At 40.5% G+C, this 18,033-nt stretch overlaps 1 protein-coding gene across 1 annotated transcript; it reads left to right on the top strand.

Moving 5' to 3' along the window:
* The first annotated feature begins 12,553 nt into the window (after window positions 1-12,553).
* LOC142163809 (uncharacterized) lies at window positions 12,554-15,077 on the top strand. The gene is made up of 5 exons (XM_075220953.1): window positions 12,554-12,865; window positions 12,910-13,006; window positions 13,084-13,358; window positions 13,516-13,845; window positions 14,442-15,077. The coding sequence occupies exons 1-5, from the start codon at window positions 12,554-12,556 to the stop codon at window positions 15,075-15,077; spliced, it is 1,650 nt and encodes a 549-aa protein (XP_075077054.1).
* Window positions 15,078-18,033: the final 2,956 nt, after the last annotated feature.

The raw sequence follows: 18,033 nt of genomic DNA, 5'->3' as shown, positions 1-18,033 counted from the left end.
ATGCCTAATTGACTCAGTCTCTACTTGAGAAAAAGAGACCCAGTCTAGGAAATCTTGGCTAATAAGAAATTGGGTCAATTGAGAAATTGATTAACCCAATCAAAAAAAGGTTCAGCCTAGAGATAGTAATAACCCGACTTGAGCTTTTATCAACCGTTTTGTGTGATACCCATTTGGATTTGAGAAAGCCAAATTGGATAAAACCACTCTCTGACCGAGAGATATTGAGTGAGTAATTGAGAGCTGGTAGCTATAATATACCCCGATCACCAAAACAAGCATTAAAGTTTTTATCCCATTAGGCGAACACCTAGGTGAAGGTCATAACCCTATACTTTTTACAAACTTGAAAAACAACAAAAACAATTATCCTAGTCTTATTTCTTAACTTTGCAATCCTTAGTTTTAAAATAGAAATAGCAACAAAACCATTTTGTGGAAGTACAAATTAAGATAGTTCAAATTCACGCATTAGAATATATACTCCTAACTCCCATCTAGCTCCCTGTGGATTCGATCCCGACTCTTCGTTGGGTTACTATAATTGCAATCGACAGTGTCATACCTTGTTTTGAGGTATGCATTGTGCACGATAGGTCAGGTGCCACTTATCAAAGCCTAGTAAACCAGATGTTCGAATAACAAATAGGAAAATAATGAAAACTTAAATTGATGACATGTTAGTTAAGTCCCTACGAGCAGAGGACCATTTGAAACACTTGCAGGAAACCTTTGACGTACTAAAGAAATACAATATGAAGCTGAACCCAGAAAAATACGCATTCGGGGTCGGATCCGGGAAGTTCCTTGTATTCATGGTATCCAACCGAGGGATTGAGATCAATTCCGATAAAATAAAAGCTAAAGAAGACATCACCACGGTAGACAGTGTCAAGGTCATTCAGAGGCTAACCGGGCGCATAGCTGCCCTGGGCCAGTTCATATCAAGATCTTCCGGTAAGAGCCACTATTTCTTCTCATTATTGAAGAAGAAGAAGAATAACTTTTCTTGGACCCTGGAATGCCAACAATCTTTGGAAGAACTCAAACGGTACCTTTTGAGTCCACCCTTGCTCCATACTCCAAAGGCGGATGAGCAGATGTACCTGTACTTAGCGGTATCTGAGGTAGCTGTAAGTGGAGTCTTAGTCTGGGAAGAGGAAGGTCGGAAATTTCCTATCTATTATGTTAGTAGAACTCTAGGCGAAGTCGAAACAAGGTATCCTTACCTAGAAAAATTGGCGCTCGCTTTGCTAAGCGCCTCCATAAAGATAAAGCTATATTTTCAATGCCACCCCATATGTGTCATAACTTCTTACCCACTAAGAAACATTATGCATAAACTTGAGCTCTCAGGCTGATTTGCCAAAATGGGCCGTAGAAATTAGCGGGTACGATATCAAATATCGACCTGGAACTACCATCAAATCATAAATTTTGGCAGACTTCATGGTCGACTTCATGCTGACCTTAATACCTGAAGTCAAAAAGGAATTGTTGTTAACCTTGGGTACTTCCTCGAGGGTTTGGACCCTCTTTATGGATGGTGCCTCGAACACAAAAGGGTCCGGACTCGGAATCGTGTTGAAGCCGCCTACGGGTAATGTAGTTAGAGTCTATTAGAACTATGAAATTGACTAACAATGGGGCCGAGTATGAGGACATGATTGCAGGTCTCGAATTGGCTAAAGGCCTCAGGGCCAAGGTGGTCCAAGCCAAGTGTGACTCCCTACTTGTAGTAAATCAAGTCAATGGGACGTTCGAAGTAAAGAAGGAACAAATGCAAAGGTATTTAGACAAATTGCAGGTAACACCACATCAATTCAAGGAGTGGACCCTACAACACGTACCTCGAGATTAGAATAGCTAGGTCGATGCTCTGGCTAACTTGGGGTCATTGGTTGATGACGATGAATTTAGTTCAGGAATGGTCGTACAGCTCATGAAATGGGTAGTGGAGGAAGACCATGCCGAAATAAACTCAACAAGTTTAACTTGGAATTGGAGAAACAAATACATAAACTATTTGAAGACTGGGAAGTTGCCTCCGGATCCTAAAGAATCGAGATCTCTACGCATGAAGGCGGCTAGGTTCAGCCTATCCGAAGGGACTATGTTCAGAAGAATGTTCGATGGCCAGCTCGCCGTATGCTTGGGATCGGGAGATACCGAATATATTTTGAGAGAAGTCCACAAAAGCACCTGCGGAAACCATTTGGGGGTAAAATCTTTGGTTTGTAAGATAATTAGGGCCAGTTATTACTGGATCGACATGGAGAAAGATGAAAAGGACTTTGTACGAAGATGCGACGGCTGCCAAAGGAACGCACCGATGATCCATCAACTCGGAGAGCTACTCCATTCGGTCTTATCCCCATGGCCGTTCATGAAATAGGGAATGGACATTGTCGGTCCCCTACCGTGGGCACCTGGTCAGGCTCAATTCATACTGTTTATGACTGATTATTTATCTAAATGGGTCGAAGCTCAAGCGTTCGAGAAATTCCGACAAAAAGAAGTCATTGACTTTATTTGGGACCACGTAATATGCCGGTTCGGGATACCTGCCGAGATCATATGTGATAATGGGAAGCAATTCATCGGCAGCAAGGTAAATAATTTTTTCGAAGATCACAAGATCAAAAAATCTTGTCAACACCTAATCACCCTAGTGGGAACGGACAAGCAGAATCAACAAACAAGACCATACTTCAAAACATAAAGAAGAGACTGACCGATGCCACAGGGAAATGGAAGGAAATATTTCCTGAAGTCTTGAAGGCATACCATACAACCTCCAAATCTGATACTGGGGCCACTCCGTTTTCATTTGTCTACGGTGCCGAAGCACTAATACCGGTCAAAGTGGAAGAACCAAGCCTCATGTTTTGATATGCGATCGAAGAATCAAACGGTGAGGCCATGAGCATGAGCGTCGAACTATTGGATGAAAGGCGCGAGGCTGCCCTAGTCCGGTTGGCTGCCTAGAAGCAGCGGATAGAAAGGTATTACAACTTAAGAGCTAACCTCTGACACTTCAATATCGGGGATGGTGTTAAGAAAAGTAACACTGCACTCTCGGAACCCGAACGAGGGGAAACTGTGGCCAAATTGGGAAGGACTGTATCGAGTCATCGAGATTATCGGTAAAGGCTTGAACAAACTCGAAGCAGGAAACGGTGCACAACTACTGAACAACTGGAATGTGACGCACTTAAAGCGGTACTACTGTTAAGGTACGATCTCACTCACCTTTTTATAATACTGCGAACTGGACTAACCCTTGCAGGCAACAACCAAAAGAGAATGTGACTATTAGGTCTGAAAGCATGCATTGCACTCTTTTTCCCTTGAACTGGTTTTGCCCAAATAGATTTTTCGGCAAGGTTTTTAATGACGCAACAGTAAATCGTGCTAACTTAGAATTAAAGAGCGGTTTTAAATCGGAGTTAATGGTTTCATCAATAGTATATGAGCCCTCTCAAGATTGACCTCAAATACTGGGGGCCATCACCTTCGGGTCAAGCTTCTTAGCAAGGAAAGAAGGAAACTTTGTGCTTGCACAACCTAGGCTCGGTGATTAGGATTTATTGTAAGGGCTAAACGGTCAAGTGAATTGTGCCCGTGTAGGCCACCTTAGCCATAATCCAAGCTTTTAGTAGGCCGCCTTAGCCATAATACAATCTTTCACACGCTTTCAATCTTGTACTTTACACACATAAATGAAAGAAAGTTCCCACCTTGCTATTACGTATTTTTGTCTCTTAAAGCATCGAGCCTAAGGGATATTCCTGCCCCGGGACTATCAAGCCCAAGGGCTACCCCTATTCGAGCCCAAGGGCTACCCCCACTGGGGGACTATCTTCCGAAATAAGTTCGGGCAACTCGGGTTATCAAAACCTGGAGACACAAAACCTATTAGGTAGTGCCTAAACCAAAAAGGCTACGGCCACCCTAAAAAATGACTCGGAGATGTTCGAAGCCCGTAATCAAAACGTAAGGCCTTCAATAAATATTCAAAACCTGCCAAAAGGTTACCCTCGGCAAAAGCATCGTCTAAGAACACTTAAGCAATTTTGGAAAACTTCCGGTCACTTCGAGTTGCTTCGAGCAAACGAAAAATTGCATCGACGTCAGGTTCTGTTTGGACCTCCGAAAAACAAACAACTTATTACTACATTTGATTCTATGCTAAGGCATTAGAAATATTTGCAAGAATAGAAATTGTGAAAATATTCTTTAAAAATTTGAAATTGCCAAAAGGGAAAATTTTATATATTTCGGAATATATTTACATAGGCCCAACAAAAACGGCCTCGAAATAAACAAAAAATATCTACACAACACAAAAACAAAGAAAACAAATTCTAAGGCATTCACGCTTGATCGTCATCGGAGCCCGATTCGTCGCCAGAGCCGCTGGAGCCATTGGATCTTCAGAACCCTCAGAGCCCTCTTCACCTTCGGGTTCGGCTAGTTTCTTTGCATCGGCCTCAAGTATTTTTGCCTCCTAGATCCGACAGACAAGTTGAAGCCTCGGGCATGGATCTCTTCGAGGGTCTCCCTTCACAACAACCGCCTCATATATTCGGCATTGGTCTTCAGGAGGGCCTCGGCTGCTTCGACATCGACCTTGTATTGGGCCACCATCTCTTCAGCATTGGCCAAGGTTGTCTCCAACTTGGACCTCATTGCTTTAATCTCTTTACGAAGGGCCTCCCGTTCTGCGATGGCTGAGCCCAGTTGTGCTCGAAGATCCTCATTTAGTTGAGCCCGTTAATCAGCTTTCTCCTTCGCCACCCGAAGTGGAACTTCTACCGAAGACAGCTTCGCCTGGGCAGTTTCTTTCTCCGGGGCAGCAGATTCATCTTTCTCTTCCACCCATCGGCCATGACTTGGATCTCGTCCATCTCCTTTCAGAGTTGGTCGATCTGGTCGATCTTCTGCTGGACCTGCGAGGTATTGTCGTTAGCCACTACGACTAGTTCCTCGTTTCTAACTTTAGAGAACTTTACCTTTTCAACTAAGTCAACATGCTCCCACCTCAGAACCGATGCTTTTTTAGCACTATCTAGTCGGCCTGAAGGTCCTTAATGAACTCGTCTTGTTTCTCCCTGAGGAGCTTGTACGCATCCATTTTCTGAGCCTGCTCCTTAAGCTCAAGCTCGAGCTGGTTGACCTCGACACGGTACTGGAGGGAGCTTTCATGATGAAGTATCGAGGCTGCAAAACAAAGAAAGTCGTGAGAAATACCCAAACCTAAAATAAAATTCAAAAAGGTGTATTGATGCCTTACGGGGTTCAGCGCCTGTTGCACCTCGTTGAAAAGACATGGCACATCTACCTCGTTCATTTTTGCCCGGTCCTCCTTAGTCACCAGGCATCAGAGGTAACTGGCTACTCCCAGAGGAGCAGATAAAACCCGGGCATCCTCTAAAATAGTGAAGATAATTGATCTCTTGCGATCGGGTTCCACACTCGGAGCGGGGAACTGGTTAATCAATTCTGGGCTCGAACTTGGGCCACCAACTTCCGATGATGTATCCTTCCTCGGGACTTCCAGGTCACCTAGCTCGAAAAAATTTTCTAAAGTGGACGGGTCCACACCATCAAAAAAGGAATGAAGGGGATCGTCCGCGCCATGGATCCCTTCATTGGACTTTCCCTTTCCTTCTTGGGCCTCCTCGAGCATGGACTCGGTGTAGGAGGGCATCCCCGCAATGTTTATTATACCGGGCGCTTCCTTCGGAGTGGAGCCGGCGTCCTGGGGTATCCTACCCCGGGTCTCCATATTGACCTCTCGAGTCCGAGGGAGGTTGGCCTCATGAGTCTCCCCCTCGGATGCCTCCTGCTCCCGGTAAGGGTCGTTTCATGGGCGATGAAAATGAGGTCTTCTTCCGGATCGTCCCTGAGCCGGAGAAGAGAATTGGAGTGTGGCACCCAGGAGCTTGAGCTCTTCCTGGGCTTGCGAGCCACTCTCTTCTTTGGTTTCACCTCAGGACTCGGGTTAAGCTCGAAGGTTTTCTCTTCCTTTTCTTCTTTTCCCCCGCGGCAGCCTTGGGTTGTCCCGAAATGGAGGGATCGACAGGCAAGGATACGTCCTCGTCCCCTTCCAAAGGCCTAAGGATAAACTGTACTTACGAGATGTAATCCACTTCTAAGGGAATGACATGAACTCATCAAACATTCGGTCTTCACCTGAACGAAGCATCCCTTCCAGCCCCGGTGTCGGTTTTCATCAATACTCGAAAAGGAGGCCTTGCTGGCCCGACGAGTAAGCTTGATTAGTCCCCCTCGAAAACTTCGGGGACTGTACAAATGGTGTAGATGATCAATGGTGAACCGACGAGATTTGGTCTTGTTCACGAAGTACCGAAGGAGGATCACGATCCTCCACAGGGACAGATGGATTTGCCCGAAGCACACCTCGTACCTTTTGCAAAAGTCCAAAGTAACCGGGTCCACCGGGCCCAGTGTGAAGGGGTAAGTATAAATACTTAAGTACCCCTCCATGTGGGTAGTAATAGCATCCTCGGGCCCGGGGACTACCACATCCTTAGCTCCCCAATTACAGTCCTCTCGTACCACGGGAAGGACGTCTTCGGTCACGGAGCATATGTACCTTTATGATCCTTCACCCCGGTCCTGCTTGGACGAGGGTTTCTCAACGTTGAAGTCATCTGCAATAGAACAACCCCCGGGAATAAACATTTTCAAAGGGGGCTCGGGAGCCGGTTCGGCGGCTGCTGACTCGGTAGCAGCCACGTCGAGAGCAGCCACCTCGAGGACAACTATTTCAGGATCGACCGCCTCAGTACCAGCGACCAGTTGGGAAGATGAAGAGGTAACTTATTGGGGAACTGACTTGGAAGTTTTAGCCATTGTTGGCTGATAAAATTTGAAGATTTGAAGAAGAAGTATAGAGGTTTAGAAGTTTGAAGGCTGAACAGCAGGATATGAAGAATTTAAGAAGATATGGGCAAGAGTCTAAGAACTATTATGAAGATTTGAAGATCAAAAGATGAAGGTATGAAGGTTTGAAAGAAGGGGATGATAGTTGGGAAGCTCGAAGGTAAAAGCTTGGTCGAAAAGTAAAAAAAGAACAAAGGGTGGAAGCTTTTATAGGAAAGTAAGTGACGATTCGTATTCAGGGGCAACCACCTGATGATTGACACGTGTCCGAAGTCAGAACGACGCGACTGATGGGACGTTTCGGCTCCTTTGTCGCAACGTACGGAGCAAGGAATCGGAGAGCATCTATCATTTTCCATCGTTTCAGCAAACCTACTCTTTGAAAAACGAGGGAACTATCTGTATACGGGTAAAATCAAGGCTAATGAATACCCCGATTTTCCGGTGAGGCAAACGAAGCAAAGACATGACTGCAAGGAATCAAAATTGAAGCCAGGAGCCTCCCGCATCAGGGCCCGAGCAAAACACCTACCCTCAGAGCCATCGAGACCATGCCCCCGGGTCCGGTTCGAGTTCCAAGACCTTAGAGAACATTACCAAATGACCACACACGATTAACAAAGGATCGTGATATCCGTATCTAACCGGATATCACAGCGAGAATCCCGACCCGTATCAGCGGTAGATCAGTGATTAGCGAAAAGGAAGATTTTTACCTTTCTTAGAATTGTACTTAGGGTAAAACTCCCCTACTATATAAAGGGAAACCTGATTATTCATTAGGGACACTGTAACACGCATATCAAAGCAATATACTTTTGTTTCCTCTGCTTCTAAAGATTATTCTAAGTTCTTTGTTTTGTTCATATCTTTTCATAAGTGTTTGGCTTCGAATCGAAGGCAGGCCAATTGTTTGGATCATAACCGAGCCCGAACTCGGTCTTACTACTAGTTTGATCATTTATTCCATCTTTAATTTGCTCATCTAACGCTATTAATCACTTGTATTGAATTATTCCACATATCCTTAAAACCGCGTATAAATTCAATTGTTATCCATTTTTAAGGGTAAATACATGTACATATATATAATTTCTACGAAAATTTATGGGGTCCAGTAACCCCTCAAGGTTACACATAGACCGGCCTATGTGGCGAGATGAATTTTCATACAGAATCGTGATCAGTAAGGATTCATAATGTTACTCAAACATGCTACAGACGAACGATTAGTAGTAATTGTTTGTCGACCGATTACATGGTTTCACGAAAAATCTACAAACATAAGAAATAATTTGAACCAAATATTGAAAATGATAGGATACGAATTGTTTCCAAATGTTAATGTTTCACATGGTACACAAGATTCACTTTAAAAAATGAGTCTAGGCTTCTAGCTAGAACGAAACAATTAATTAACTCATAGTTACATACTTACATGCAATAACATAGAATTAAACTCTCTTATCATTTAGTCACCTACTCTGTCACCGTATAATTGTCCTCATCATGTGTGAGAAAAAAGCAACCCGATACACTAAATTTCCGTTATACACGAGATTCGGGGAAGGATCGAACTGTAAAAATATATTGTACGCATGTTTATCCTACATTTCTGTAAGAACTTATTTTCACGAGTTGAATTGTGACCCCTTGATATGTCCTCATCATGTGTACCTCTATATATTCTACCGTGAAGTTTCCTATGATCTCTACCAAGTACAACGGTAGTTGATTCATCTGCATAAGTCAATTCATATATAGTGGAACATGGAAATAGAGAAAGAAAAAAAACAGCATAACATAATGAAGGGGCAAAAAGAGTTTAAGCTTCCTTGGAAATGAAAATAGTCTGGTAAAAAATAAACACAATACTTCTAAAAACATAAACAAGTAAAAAATCTAATCTAATCTGGTGGTCCGGATGAATGACACTTATGTAGGAACTTCCTGTATGCTTCATTGTTTTTGGACCCAACAAAAAATTCGCAAAATTGTACTTTTTTTGTCCTACATGTTGTTCGGTATCTGCATTTATAGCACAAAAAAGTGTGAAGTCCTGAATTACAGGGTAAAATGCTCCTTGTGATTGAATTTTTAGTTATGAATTAAGGGATAATTACCACTCTACCACAATTTCTATTGTTAGATAACTTACATTAAGCTAATCAAGTAATTCATAATTATTAGAAAATTGATATGTAGGTTCATTAAAAAAAATTGTTTGCTCCAACGTGAAGTTCCCATTTCCAAGAAAGATCAATAATAGCTCCTCACCTACTGAACGTAATGACAACAACAAACTCCGTGTAATTTCACAAGTAGCGTCTGGAGAAGATAGTGAGTACGCACACTTTATCCCTCCTTCCAAGAGGCAGGGAGGTTATTTCCGGAAAACCATCGGCTTAGGATAGGTAAAAGAAGGGCAACAACAAGCATACCAATTAGAAACTGAAGCAAAAATACAAAACTAAATACACTAGGTACTGCAATCAGCAAGCCGACACGAAAGCAACAACAAGTAATCACAGAAGTCAAGGGATACAAGGATACACAAATAACACTAAATCATGTACTCACTTATTTCAATTTATGTGAACTTATTTTCTTTTTAGTCTGTGCCAAAAAGAATGACCATTTTCCTTATTTGAAAACAATTTACCTTTATGCAACAATTTATAGTCACACAAAATATATGTACCTCATTTTATACCACAAGTTCAAAAGTCTTCTTTCTTTTCTTTAGTTCCATGCTTAATCAAATATGTTCACATAAATTGAAACATAGGGAGTACTAAAGCTATTGTTACAGACAAGGACAACGCTCGTCAACCTGTCATAGCCCTCTACCTTAATTTTCAACCTCCACACCTTCCTATCCATGGTCATATCCTCAGTAATCTAGAGTAACACCATACCTTGCCTAATCACCCACCATGCGCACGGCACCTTGCGGCGCTACTTGCATCACGTCTCGCCGTTCCGTTGCCAAAAGCCAGCAGCTGTCACGAGCGATACAACAACCAGGCACAACCCATAACAACTACACGGCCTTCGACATGTACTAAGCGTAGCTCCATGCACACGGCACCTTGTGGCACCACTTGCACGACGCACCACCATTCCGTTTTATAAAATCCAGCAGCTGCCACGAGCGATGACGCCACCTGATGTTGCCCACAACAACCGCACGACATTCGACATGTACTGAGTTTAGTCCCATGTGCAAGGCACCTTGCGGCGCTACTTGCACAATGCTCCGCCATTCCATTGCCAAAAGCCAGCAGCTGCCACGAGCGATGCCACACGCAACCCACAACAACCGCACGACTTTTGACATGTACTAAGCTTAGCTCCATGCGTACGGCACCTTACGGCACCACTTGCACGACGCACCACCATTCCGTTGCCAAAAGCCAGCAGCTGCCACAAATGATGTTGCCACCCGATGTTGCCCACAACAACCGCACGAGATTCGATATGTACTAAGATTAGCCCCATGCGCATGGCACCCTGCAGTACTACTTACACGACGCTCAACCGTTCCATTGTCAAAGGCCCGTAGTTGCCACGAGCGATGTCACCACCAGACGCACTACGAGCACACACCATACGAGATGGATGTAGATAATAAAGTACGGATTTAATCGAATCTAGTATTCTTAACACGCAACTTAGATTTTGTATATAAAAAAAATTAGTAAAATTTAAACATTACATTTTGCAAACAAAATTTTAAAATTAGAACGAATTCAGTGATAGTAATGGTTTAGGTTTTAGGTACCAATAAACCATTTTAACACGTCTAATTTTCAACGAGAAAGTGGTATCCCCTATCTACGAGAAAAGAGTACGACTTTCCTATAATCAAGTAGTGCAATGCCTACAATAACCCACTTGTATTAGCCCAATGACTACACCATTGAATTCTATGTTTTATTTCTGGTAAAATTCACAAATAGTAATCTTTTTATTTCCCGGAATTGAAAATTAGTCAATGTCATATAATTTGAAATTTCACAGGTAAAACCTTGGGATATTATGGAATTTTTAACCTGTGAAATTTGAACTTCCATGATAATGTTTATTTTTTCAACTACAAGACTGAAAAGTGAATAAGCGACTGTTACTACCTTCAGGTCATCTCCCTACTGATAGCTTGTATAGTGAAAGTTTAAAATATCAGTGAAAAGTGAAACCTTTCTCAACTTTTATACAATGAAAAAGATAGAAAAGTATTGAAAAACTAGCCCGCGCTATTAGGGTGTGTATATATGTGCAGCCGTATTATGATTTTTATGTATAGATTGGAGATATAATTATATGGGAAGAATGAAATGAGTCTTATAATCCTTTTTGTGGGTACTAAATTGTCTTTAAATAGTTATATTAAGGAAGATAGACAACATTTTTGTTGGAGTTACATGACATTATAGATATTTGGGCCTGAATCTTTAGTAGTTGGGCCATAGTCAGCCCACTATGTAATAAAGTAGATTATACTGTATTTATAATAATCGGTTAGATTCCATAGGAGGTTTTTTTAACTATTTTTGCCCTTTGTATATATATAGAACTCTAGAAGATTCTCAGCTTAGTTTTTCTCTCAGATGAATAAGAAAAGATCCGATTCTCTCTCTCTCTCTCCGTGCTCTCACCCCCAAATGTAACCCTAGCTAAATTTCATCATTTCTGTTCCATTCATAATGTTATCATGGTATCAGAGTGAGGGTTATGATAGATCCGAGGGTAAGATGTAGAGCGGTGTTACCCCCGTTGGTTGAATCGAAAAAATTGCGAGCTTGCTGTTTGTTTTTTTTGGTGAACGGTGTTCCTGAGATTCCGGTGACGACATTCCTTTCTCTTTCAGGCATTGACGTTTTTTTTTTCTGATTCCGGCAAGCTTCTATCAACTTACATTGTTTCAAGGCTCACTTCTTCGAGTATAAAGAAAGGAGATTGGTAACCCTAGTTCTTTCTGTCTTTCCCTTATAAATGCATGTTTAGGATCGTTTCTCAATTTTGATTCTGGATTTTATCTTGTTATACAAATTTTTCTACTTGATTCACTATGGTGAATTCAACTGTACCTGTGAACCCTAACTCTTGTTCTGCTGCAACTTCGTATAGTTCTGACCCTTCGAGTCCTCTTTTCATACACTCTTCTGATATTCCTGTAACGTGTCTAGTTAGTACCCCTTTCTCTGGGTCTGGTTATGGGGGTGGAAGAGAAGCATGATAGTGTCTCTATCTGCTAAAAATAAAATTGCTTTTGTTGATGGATCTTGTCCTAGACCATCTGCTAATGACAACCCTGCAAAATTACGACAGCGGGATAGGTGCAACAATATGGTAATCTCATGGTTAACCAGTTCACTCTCACCAGTTATTGCTGAGAGTGTCCAATACTTAGAAACTGCTGAGAGTATTTGAAAATAACTGGAGCGTAGGTATGGGGATGTAAATGGGACTAAGGTTATTGAAATTAAAAAAGAATTGGCCTCAACTCAGCAAGGATCACTTAACATTGCTTCACACTTCAAAAAACTGAAGAAGCTTTGGAATTAGTTGGGGATAGTGCGTAAAAATCATGGTAATTCATGTATTTGTGTTGCTAAGATAGGTATTCAAAAGGATAAGGATGGGTATTCAAAAAGATAAGGATGGGGATAAGCTTCATCAATTTCTCATGGGTTTGAATGAAGTTTATTTGGGGGTTAGGAGTAATTTGTTGATGATGCAACCTCCCCCTTCACTTGACAATGCATACAATATACTCCTTCAAGATGAGAATCAAATACAAAATCACTTCACTCCTCAACTTATTCCAAAGTCTGCTTTCTTTTCTGCCAATATGAACAATAAGTCATTTCCTCTAAAACAGTACAATCAGAAGATAGGCTTTGATCAATCCAGGGGGGCAATGTGTTTTGTAAGTCTTGTAAGAAACCAGGTTAGACAATTAACAAATGTTATAAACTCCATGGGTTTTCCCAGAATTTCAAATTAAATAAAGGAAAGAGGGTAGCTACAAATGTGTCTACTGAAATTGGATGTCCATATCCTGGTCAGAAATCTGCTTCTCCTCAGATCTGTAATGGTACTCCTGGTCCATCTTATGATTATCAAGCTTCATCCATTCCTAATTTGACCAAACTACAATATTCACAGCTCATGTCATTGCTGCACAGACTCAAATTAGTTCTGATTCTGGCTCTCAATCCAACCTGATGGCTTTTGCCAATTTTGCTGGTTGTGTCTTATCTCTGCCTGTTTATTTTGATAATGATTCTCATGCTTGTTTGCTGTCTGGGACTAGTAGAAGTGTATGGATTATAGATAGTGGGGCTACTGATCACATGACCTCTAATAAAGATATCTTTTTTAACCTCATACCACTAACTACTCCTTACTTAGTAACTTTACCTAATGGATATAAGGCAAAGGTTACTTCCATTAGATCTGTTACTATCTCTTTCTTTGACTCTCTATCAAGTACTATATATTCCATCTTTTCACTATAATCTGATTTCTGTACATAAATTAATTCAACAACTTAAATGCCTAATCATGTTTACTTCTTCTTTATGCATTCTCATACAGGACCTTTCCATGAGGAAGCTTCTGGAACTTAGTAAATTGGACCAAGGACTTTACAAGCTTCTTCATGAGCATCAGTCTACTCCTGGTTCTAATTTTTCTATTTCTGTTTTCAATAAAAATGTACTGCCTATGAATGTTTCTGATGTTTCCCTTAATAAAGTTGTACAAAATAAGAGTGCTTTGAACTCTATTCCTTTAGTTTCTTCCAATGATATGCATAATATAAATAAGCATGATGTAGTGTGGCACCATATGCTAGGACATATTCCATTTGCTAAAATGAAGCTCATTCCTTCTATATCTTTTAATTTGTCTTCTAAACAATCTTTTGTATGTCCTGTTTTTCCACTAGCAAGGCAGAATAGATTGCTTTTTTCTCATAGTACTTATATCTCTAATTCTTTGTTTGAATTGATTCATGTTGATACATAGGGACCTTATCACACACACACACACACACACACATATTTTGGGGATAGATATTTTCTTACCATTGTAGATGATTATAGTAGGGCAACTTGGACCCATTTAATGCGATCCAAAAGTAATGCTTTCTCTTTGTTGAAAGCCTTCATATCTATGATTAAAATATAATTCAATCTTCCTATTAAAATATTCAGAAGTAACAATACCCTAAAAATAGATTTCTCCAATTCTGCCTTACAATATTTCTCTAATAATGATATATCCACCAAATTTCTTATCCACACACACCTCACCAACATGGTATTGTTAAGAGAAAACACAAACACCTACTAGAAACAGCTAGAGCATTATTATTTCAATCAAAACTGCCAACAAAGTTCTGGGGAGATTGCATCCTAACTGTCACTTACTTAATAAATAGATTCCCCTCAACTAGATTACATAATAAGACCCCTTTTGAAGTCCTATATGGTAAATTACCCTCTTATACTCATTTGAAGCCTTTTGGATGCCTATGCTATGCTACTATCCCTAAGTCTAACATAGATAAACTAGATCCTAGAGCAGCTCCTTGTGTGCTTGTTGGTTATCCATTTGGTAAGAAAGGATACAAATTGTACAATCTGTCCACCAGAGGTATTTTTGTCTCTAGAGATATAGCATTCCATGAGTCAATTTTTCCATTCCTTTTGTCTTCTCCATCCCCTAGCTCTCTGGTCCCTTCTATTCCTGCTGATGACTATTATCCTTTTCAATCTAAGACTTCTTCCTTTCCTTGTTCTGTCCCTTCTTCATCTGTTGCATCTTCTGATCCACCAGTCATCCCCTCTATTCCTGTACCTTCTGATTCCTATTATGTCCCACCTCCTGAATTTAGAAGAAGTAGCATGACTCATACACTACTTTCCCATCTTAATGATTTTATTACACAACTTCTTCCTTCCCTTTCCAGCTCCACTTCCACATCACTTTCTGCTGCCCACACGTCAGCAACTGAGCCTTATTTTTATACTCAGGCAGCTACCAGCCCTGCTAGACAAGGGGTTATGAGGAAGGAATTTGAAGCTTTAGAGACTAATAAGACTTGGGCAATAATTGAATTGCCTAAAGGAAAGAAGTCAATTGGTTGTAAATGAGTATATAAAATTAAACATAAAGATGATGATATTATGGAAAGGTATAAGGCTAGATTAGTGGTACGGGGTGATACACAAATTGAGGGAATTAATTTTCATGAAACTTTTTTCCCTGTTGTCAAGATGTGTGATGTTTGGCATATTTCGATATGTGTTGATGTTACTTTACCCATGTTTTAACCGCTTCTTGATGTTATTTGATCTTTAAAATGCCCAACATGGTTTAATTATTGGTTTTATGACTAATTGAGTTGTGTGTAGTGAATTAGGGTGTTTGGAGTGCAAAAATATGAATAAAAGGTGCTCTAGGTAGAGGAAGAGAGATTGGATGCGTCGCATCCAATCTAGAAAAAGATCAGATTTCGTGCACCCTTAGCAGTGAAGTCGGCCCATAGCGTCCACCGTAGCATCCGAAGCTGAGAAGTGGAGGACGAGGTGGATGCGAAGCATCCACCGTAGCATCCGAAGCTGAGAAGTGGAGGACGAGGTGGATGCGACGCATCCACCCTAGCATCAATCCCTGAAGCTGATTTGGATTAGAAATAGGAGAACTTTGGCCCACGACTTTGGTACGCAATATATAAGCCAAAAACGCCTCTTTTAGGTCATCGAACATATTGGGAAGGGGGAAAAAACCACGAAAAAGCTGTGGAGGCCGGAATTCATCAAGTTCCATCTTTCTCCCACCAAACTTAGTAATTTTTATGTTTCCGTATATGATTTGTTGTTTGGCTACCATGTCTATGTGGAGCTAAACTTCACGTTCTAGGGTTGTGGTTCTTTCATGACTATTGTTATTCGGATATTGATTTTGACTTCTTGATTTATCATATTAGTTTATTTATTCAATCTTGCACTTAATTATTTAATTGTTTGATCACCAATTGAATATTATCTACGAATCTAGAATTGAACTCGAAAGTGGGAATTCTATATTGCATATAGGATTGAGTAGGGCAAGTTCTTGAACTCGGGCATCGGGGAACGGATTCGTGGTTAGGATAGACATATACCTAATTGCCTTGCTTGGTTGATTTACAGGAATTATAAATGCGTTCTTGTTGATTCTAACTCCATAGACATATAGGCGTTAGGTTAGCTTGAATAGGCAAGTAAGAACTCGACAGATTCTTATGAGCATTAACCCTGTCAACCAATAAGCTAGATAAATTAGTCGGTCAATTCAATTGAAGAATACAATAGGATTGTTAGATAGCCCATAACCCTAGATCGTTTTCATTACATTGATATCATTAAAAATCTGCTCTTTCTCTGTTCAAAGTTTATTATTTATATTTTTCTTATTTAATTAGTTTAGAATAAAATATTGTTAGATTTAATTCTTGTTTAGATAATTGGGATAGTTTAATTTAGTTAATAGTTAATCATAAGTCCTCGTGGGTTCGACATCCGACTTTTAGTCACTTTATTACTCGACGACCGCGTATACTTGCGTGAGTGTGTTTGGTCGCAACAAGTTTTTGGCGCCGTTGCCGGGGACTTAGAAATTTGCTATTTTTCTAGATTAGACATTTTTTTTATCTATTCATGTTTTTTTATTATTTTATTTTAGTTAGTATTTTTTATTTATTTTAGCATGGCATCTTGGAATAAAAATTGTTCGAATGATGGTTATTCTTATTTTGATGATCCTTGTCCATATTGTGGAGGACCCCACTGGTGGAAAAATTGTCAGAATGTTCCCAGGAGCGAGTTGTGTGCACAATCTCAATCCTTTGAGTGGAATATTTGTAATATGTGTGGTGGTCAAGATGGCCATTGGGATGGTTGTCCTAATTTTGTTCATCCTTCTCTGAGCCCTTATTATGATCTTTCTAATGATATTTTTGAGTTTGATAGGGGCAATGAAGTGCAGGATATAGAGCCTGATGCATATATTAGGGATATTCTGAGGCAAGTAGCAGAGCAACAGGATGAACTCAAAAAAGATATGAAAAGAATGAGGGCAGCAATCACAAGAATGAAGGCCAATATGGAAGAATTGAATGAAGAGAGCGAGTACCAGCAAGAGAAAATTTTTGAAAAAGAGGAGATTTTGAGCCAAACTTGGCTGGCAGAACAGGCTGAAAAGTTAGAAATATATGAAGCTCAACATGAGGAACTTACTGATGGGATGAGACACTTTATAGAGGGAAGATCTAAACTGGGACAAGGGATCTATAAATTTGTCACTACTATTCACGACTTGCAAGATAAATTAAATGCAAAGGTTGTTGCGTCTATCGCCCAACAAAATAGTAATGAGTTGTCAGAAGCTGAAAAGGAACTTATACGCCAAATTGAGGAGCTAAAAGTGGAGAGCCAATCATTCGAGCATATTTCTGTTGATGATGCCCATGTTGAGAAAAGTACACTAGAGCCATGCGAGGTAGCAGATAATGTTATATTTGAAGACTCTAATGTGTGCACATATGAGGATATAAATAGTAATACAATTCTAAAGTTGGGGCGTGTTGGTCCTCATTCTAAATATTTTTCGACATTGTATTTGGATGATGACATGGAAATCGAGTCATCTAAGCCTTTGGAGGAGTCAATGGAAGAGGAACATGATGCCTATATTTTTGAATTTGTCATGCCAAAAAGCAAAAAATACATTCCTCATCTAAAGGCCGAGAAGTGTAGAGTGAAAAATTTATTACTTGGCCTGGTTATCTTTGTAGCCCCACCACTGGAGCATAGCCGCAAACTGGATGCCATGTTAGGGGCTCAATTCATAAGTTCGAGGTGGAGGCAAAAAGTGGTTCACGTCGTGCCGCTACGTTAAATCAGGCGCTTGTTGGGAGGCAACCCAGCGTTACTGCTTTCTTTTATTTTTGTTTACTTTTTATTTTATTTTATTTTTATTATTTTGTAGTATTTATTTTTGTTTTGTAGGATTATGAGCATAGGAAGCAAAGCCATTAGAAGAGTGCAAAAGCGAGCTAGATGGTGA

Source organism: Nicotiana tabacum, chromosome 9, assembly GCF_000715075.1.
Source record: "Nicotiana tabacum cultivar K326 chromosome 9, ASM71507v2, whole genome shotgun sequence".
Taxonomy (NCBI): Eukaryota; Viridiplantae; Streptophyta; class Magnoliopsida; order Solanales; family Solanaceae; genus Nicotiana; species Nicotiana tabacum.
Note: the sequence above shows the minus strand (reverse complement) of the source record. Positions and strands in the feature narration are given on the sequence as shown.

What these genes read in the sequence shown, in the direction of transcription:
- LOC142163809 (XM_075220953.1), top strand. Translation starts at nt 12,554, where the DNA reads ATGGGTATTCAAAAAGATAAGGATGGGGATAAGCTTCATCAATTTCTC. An exon ending in ATCTGCTTCTCCTCAGATCT is followed by an intron (nt 13,007 to 13,083) that starts GTAATGGTACTC and finishes CAATATTCACAG; the next exon opens with CTCATGTCATTGCTGCACAG. An exon ending in TGTCTTCTAAACAATCTTTT is followed by an intron (nt 13,846 to 14,441) that starts GTATGTCCTGTT and finishes ACTCATTTGAAG; the next exon opens with CCTTTTGGATGCCTATGCTA.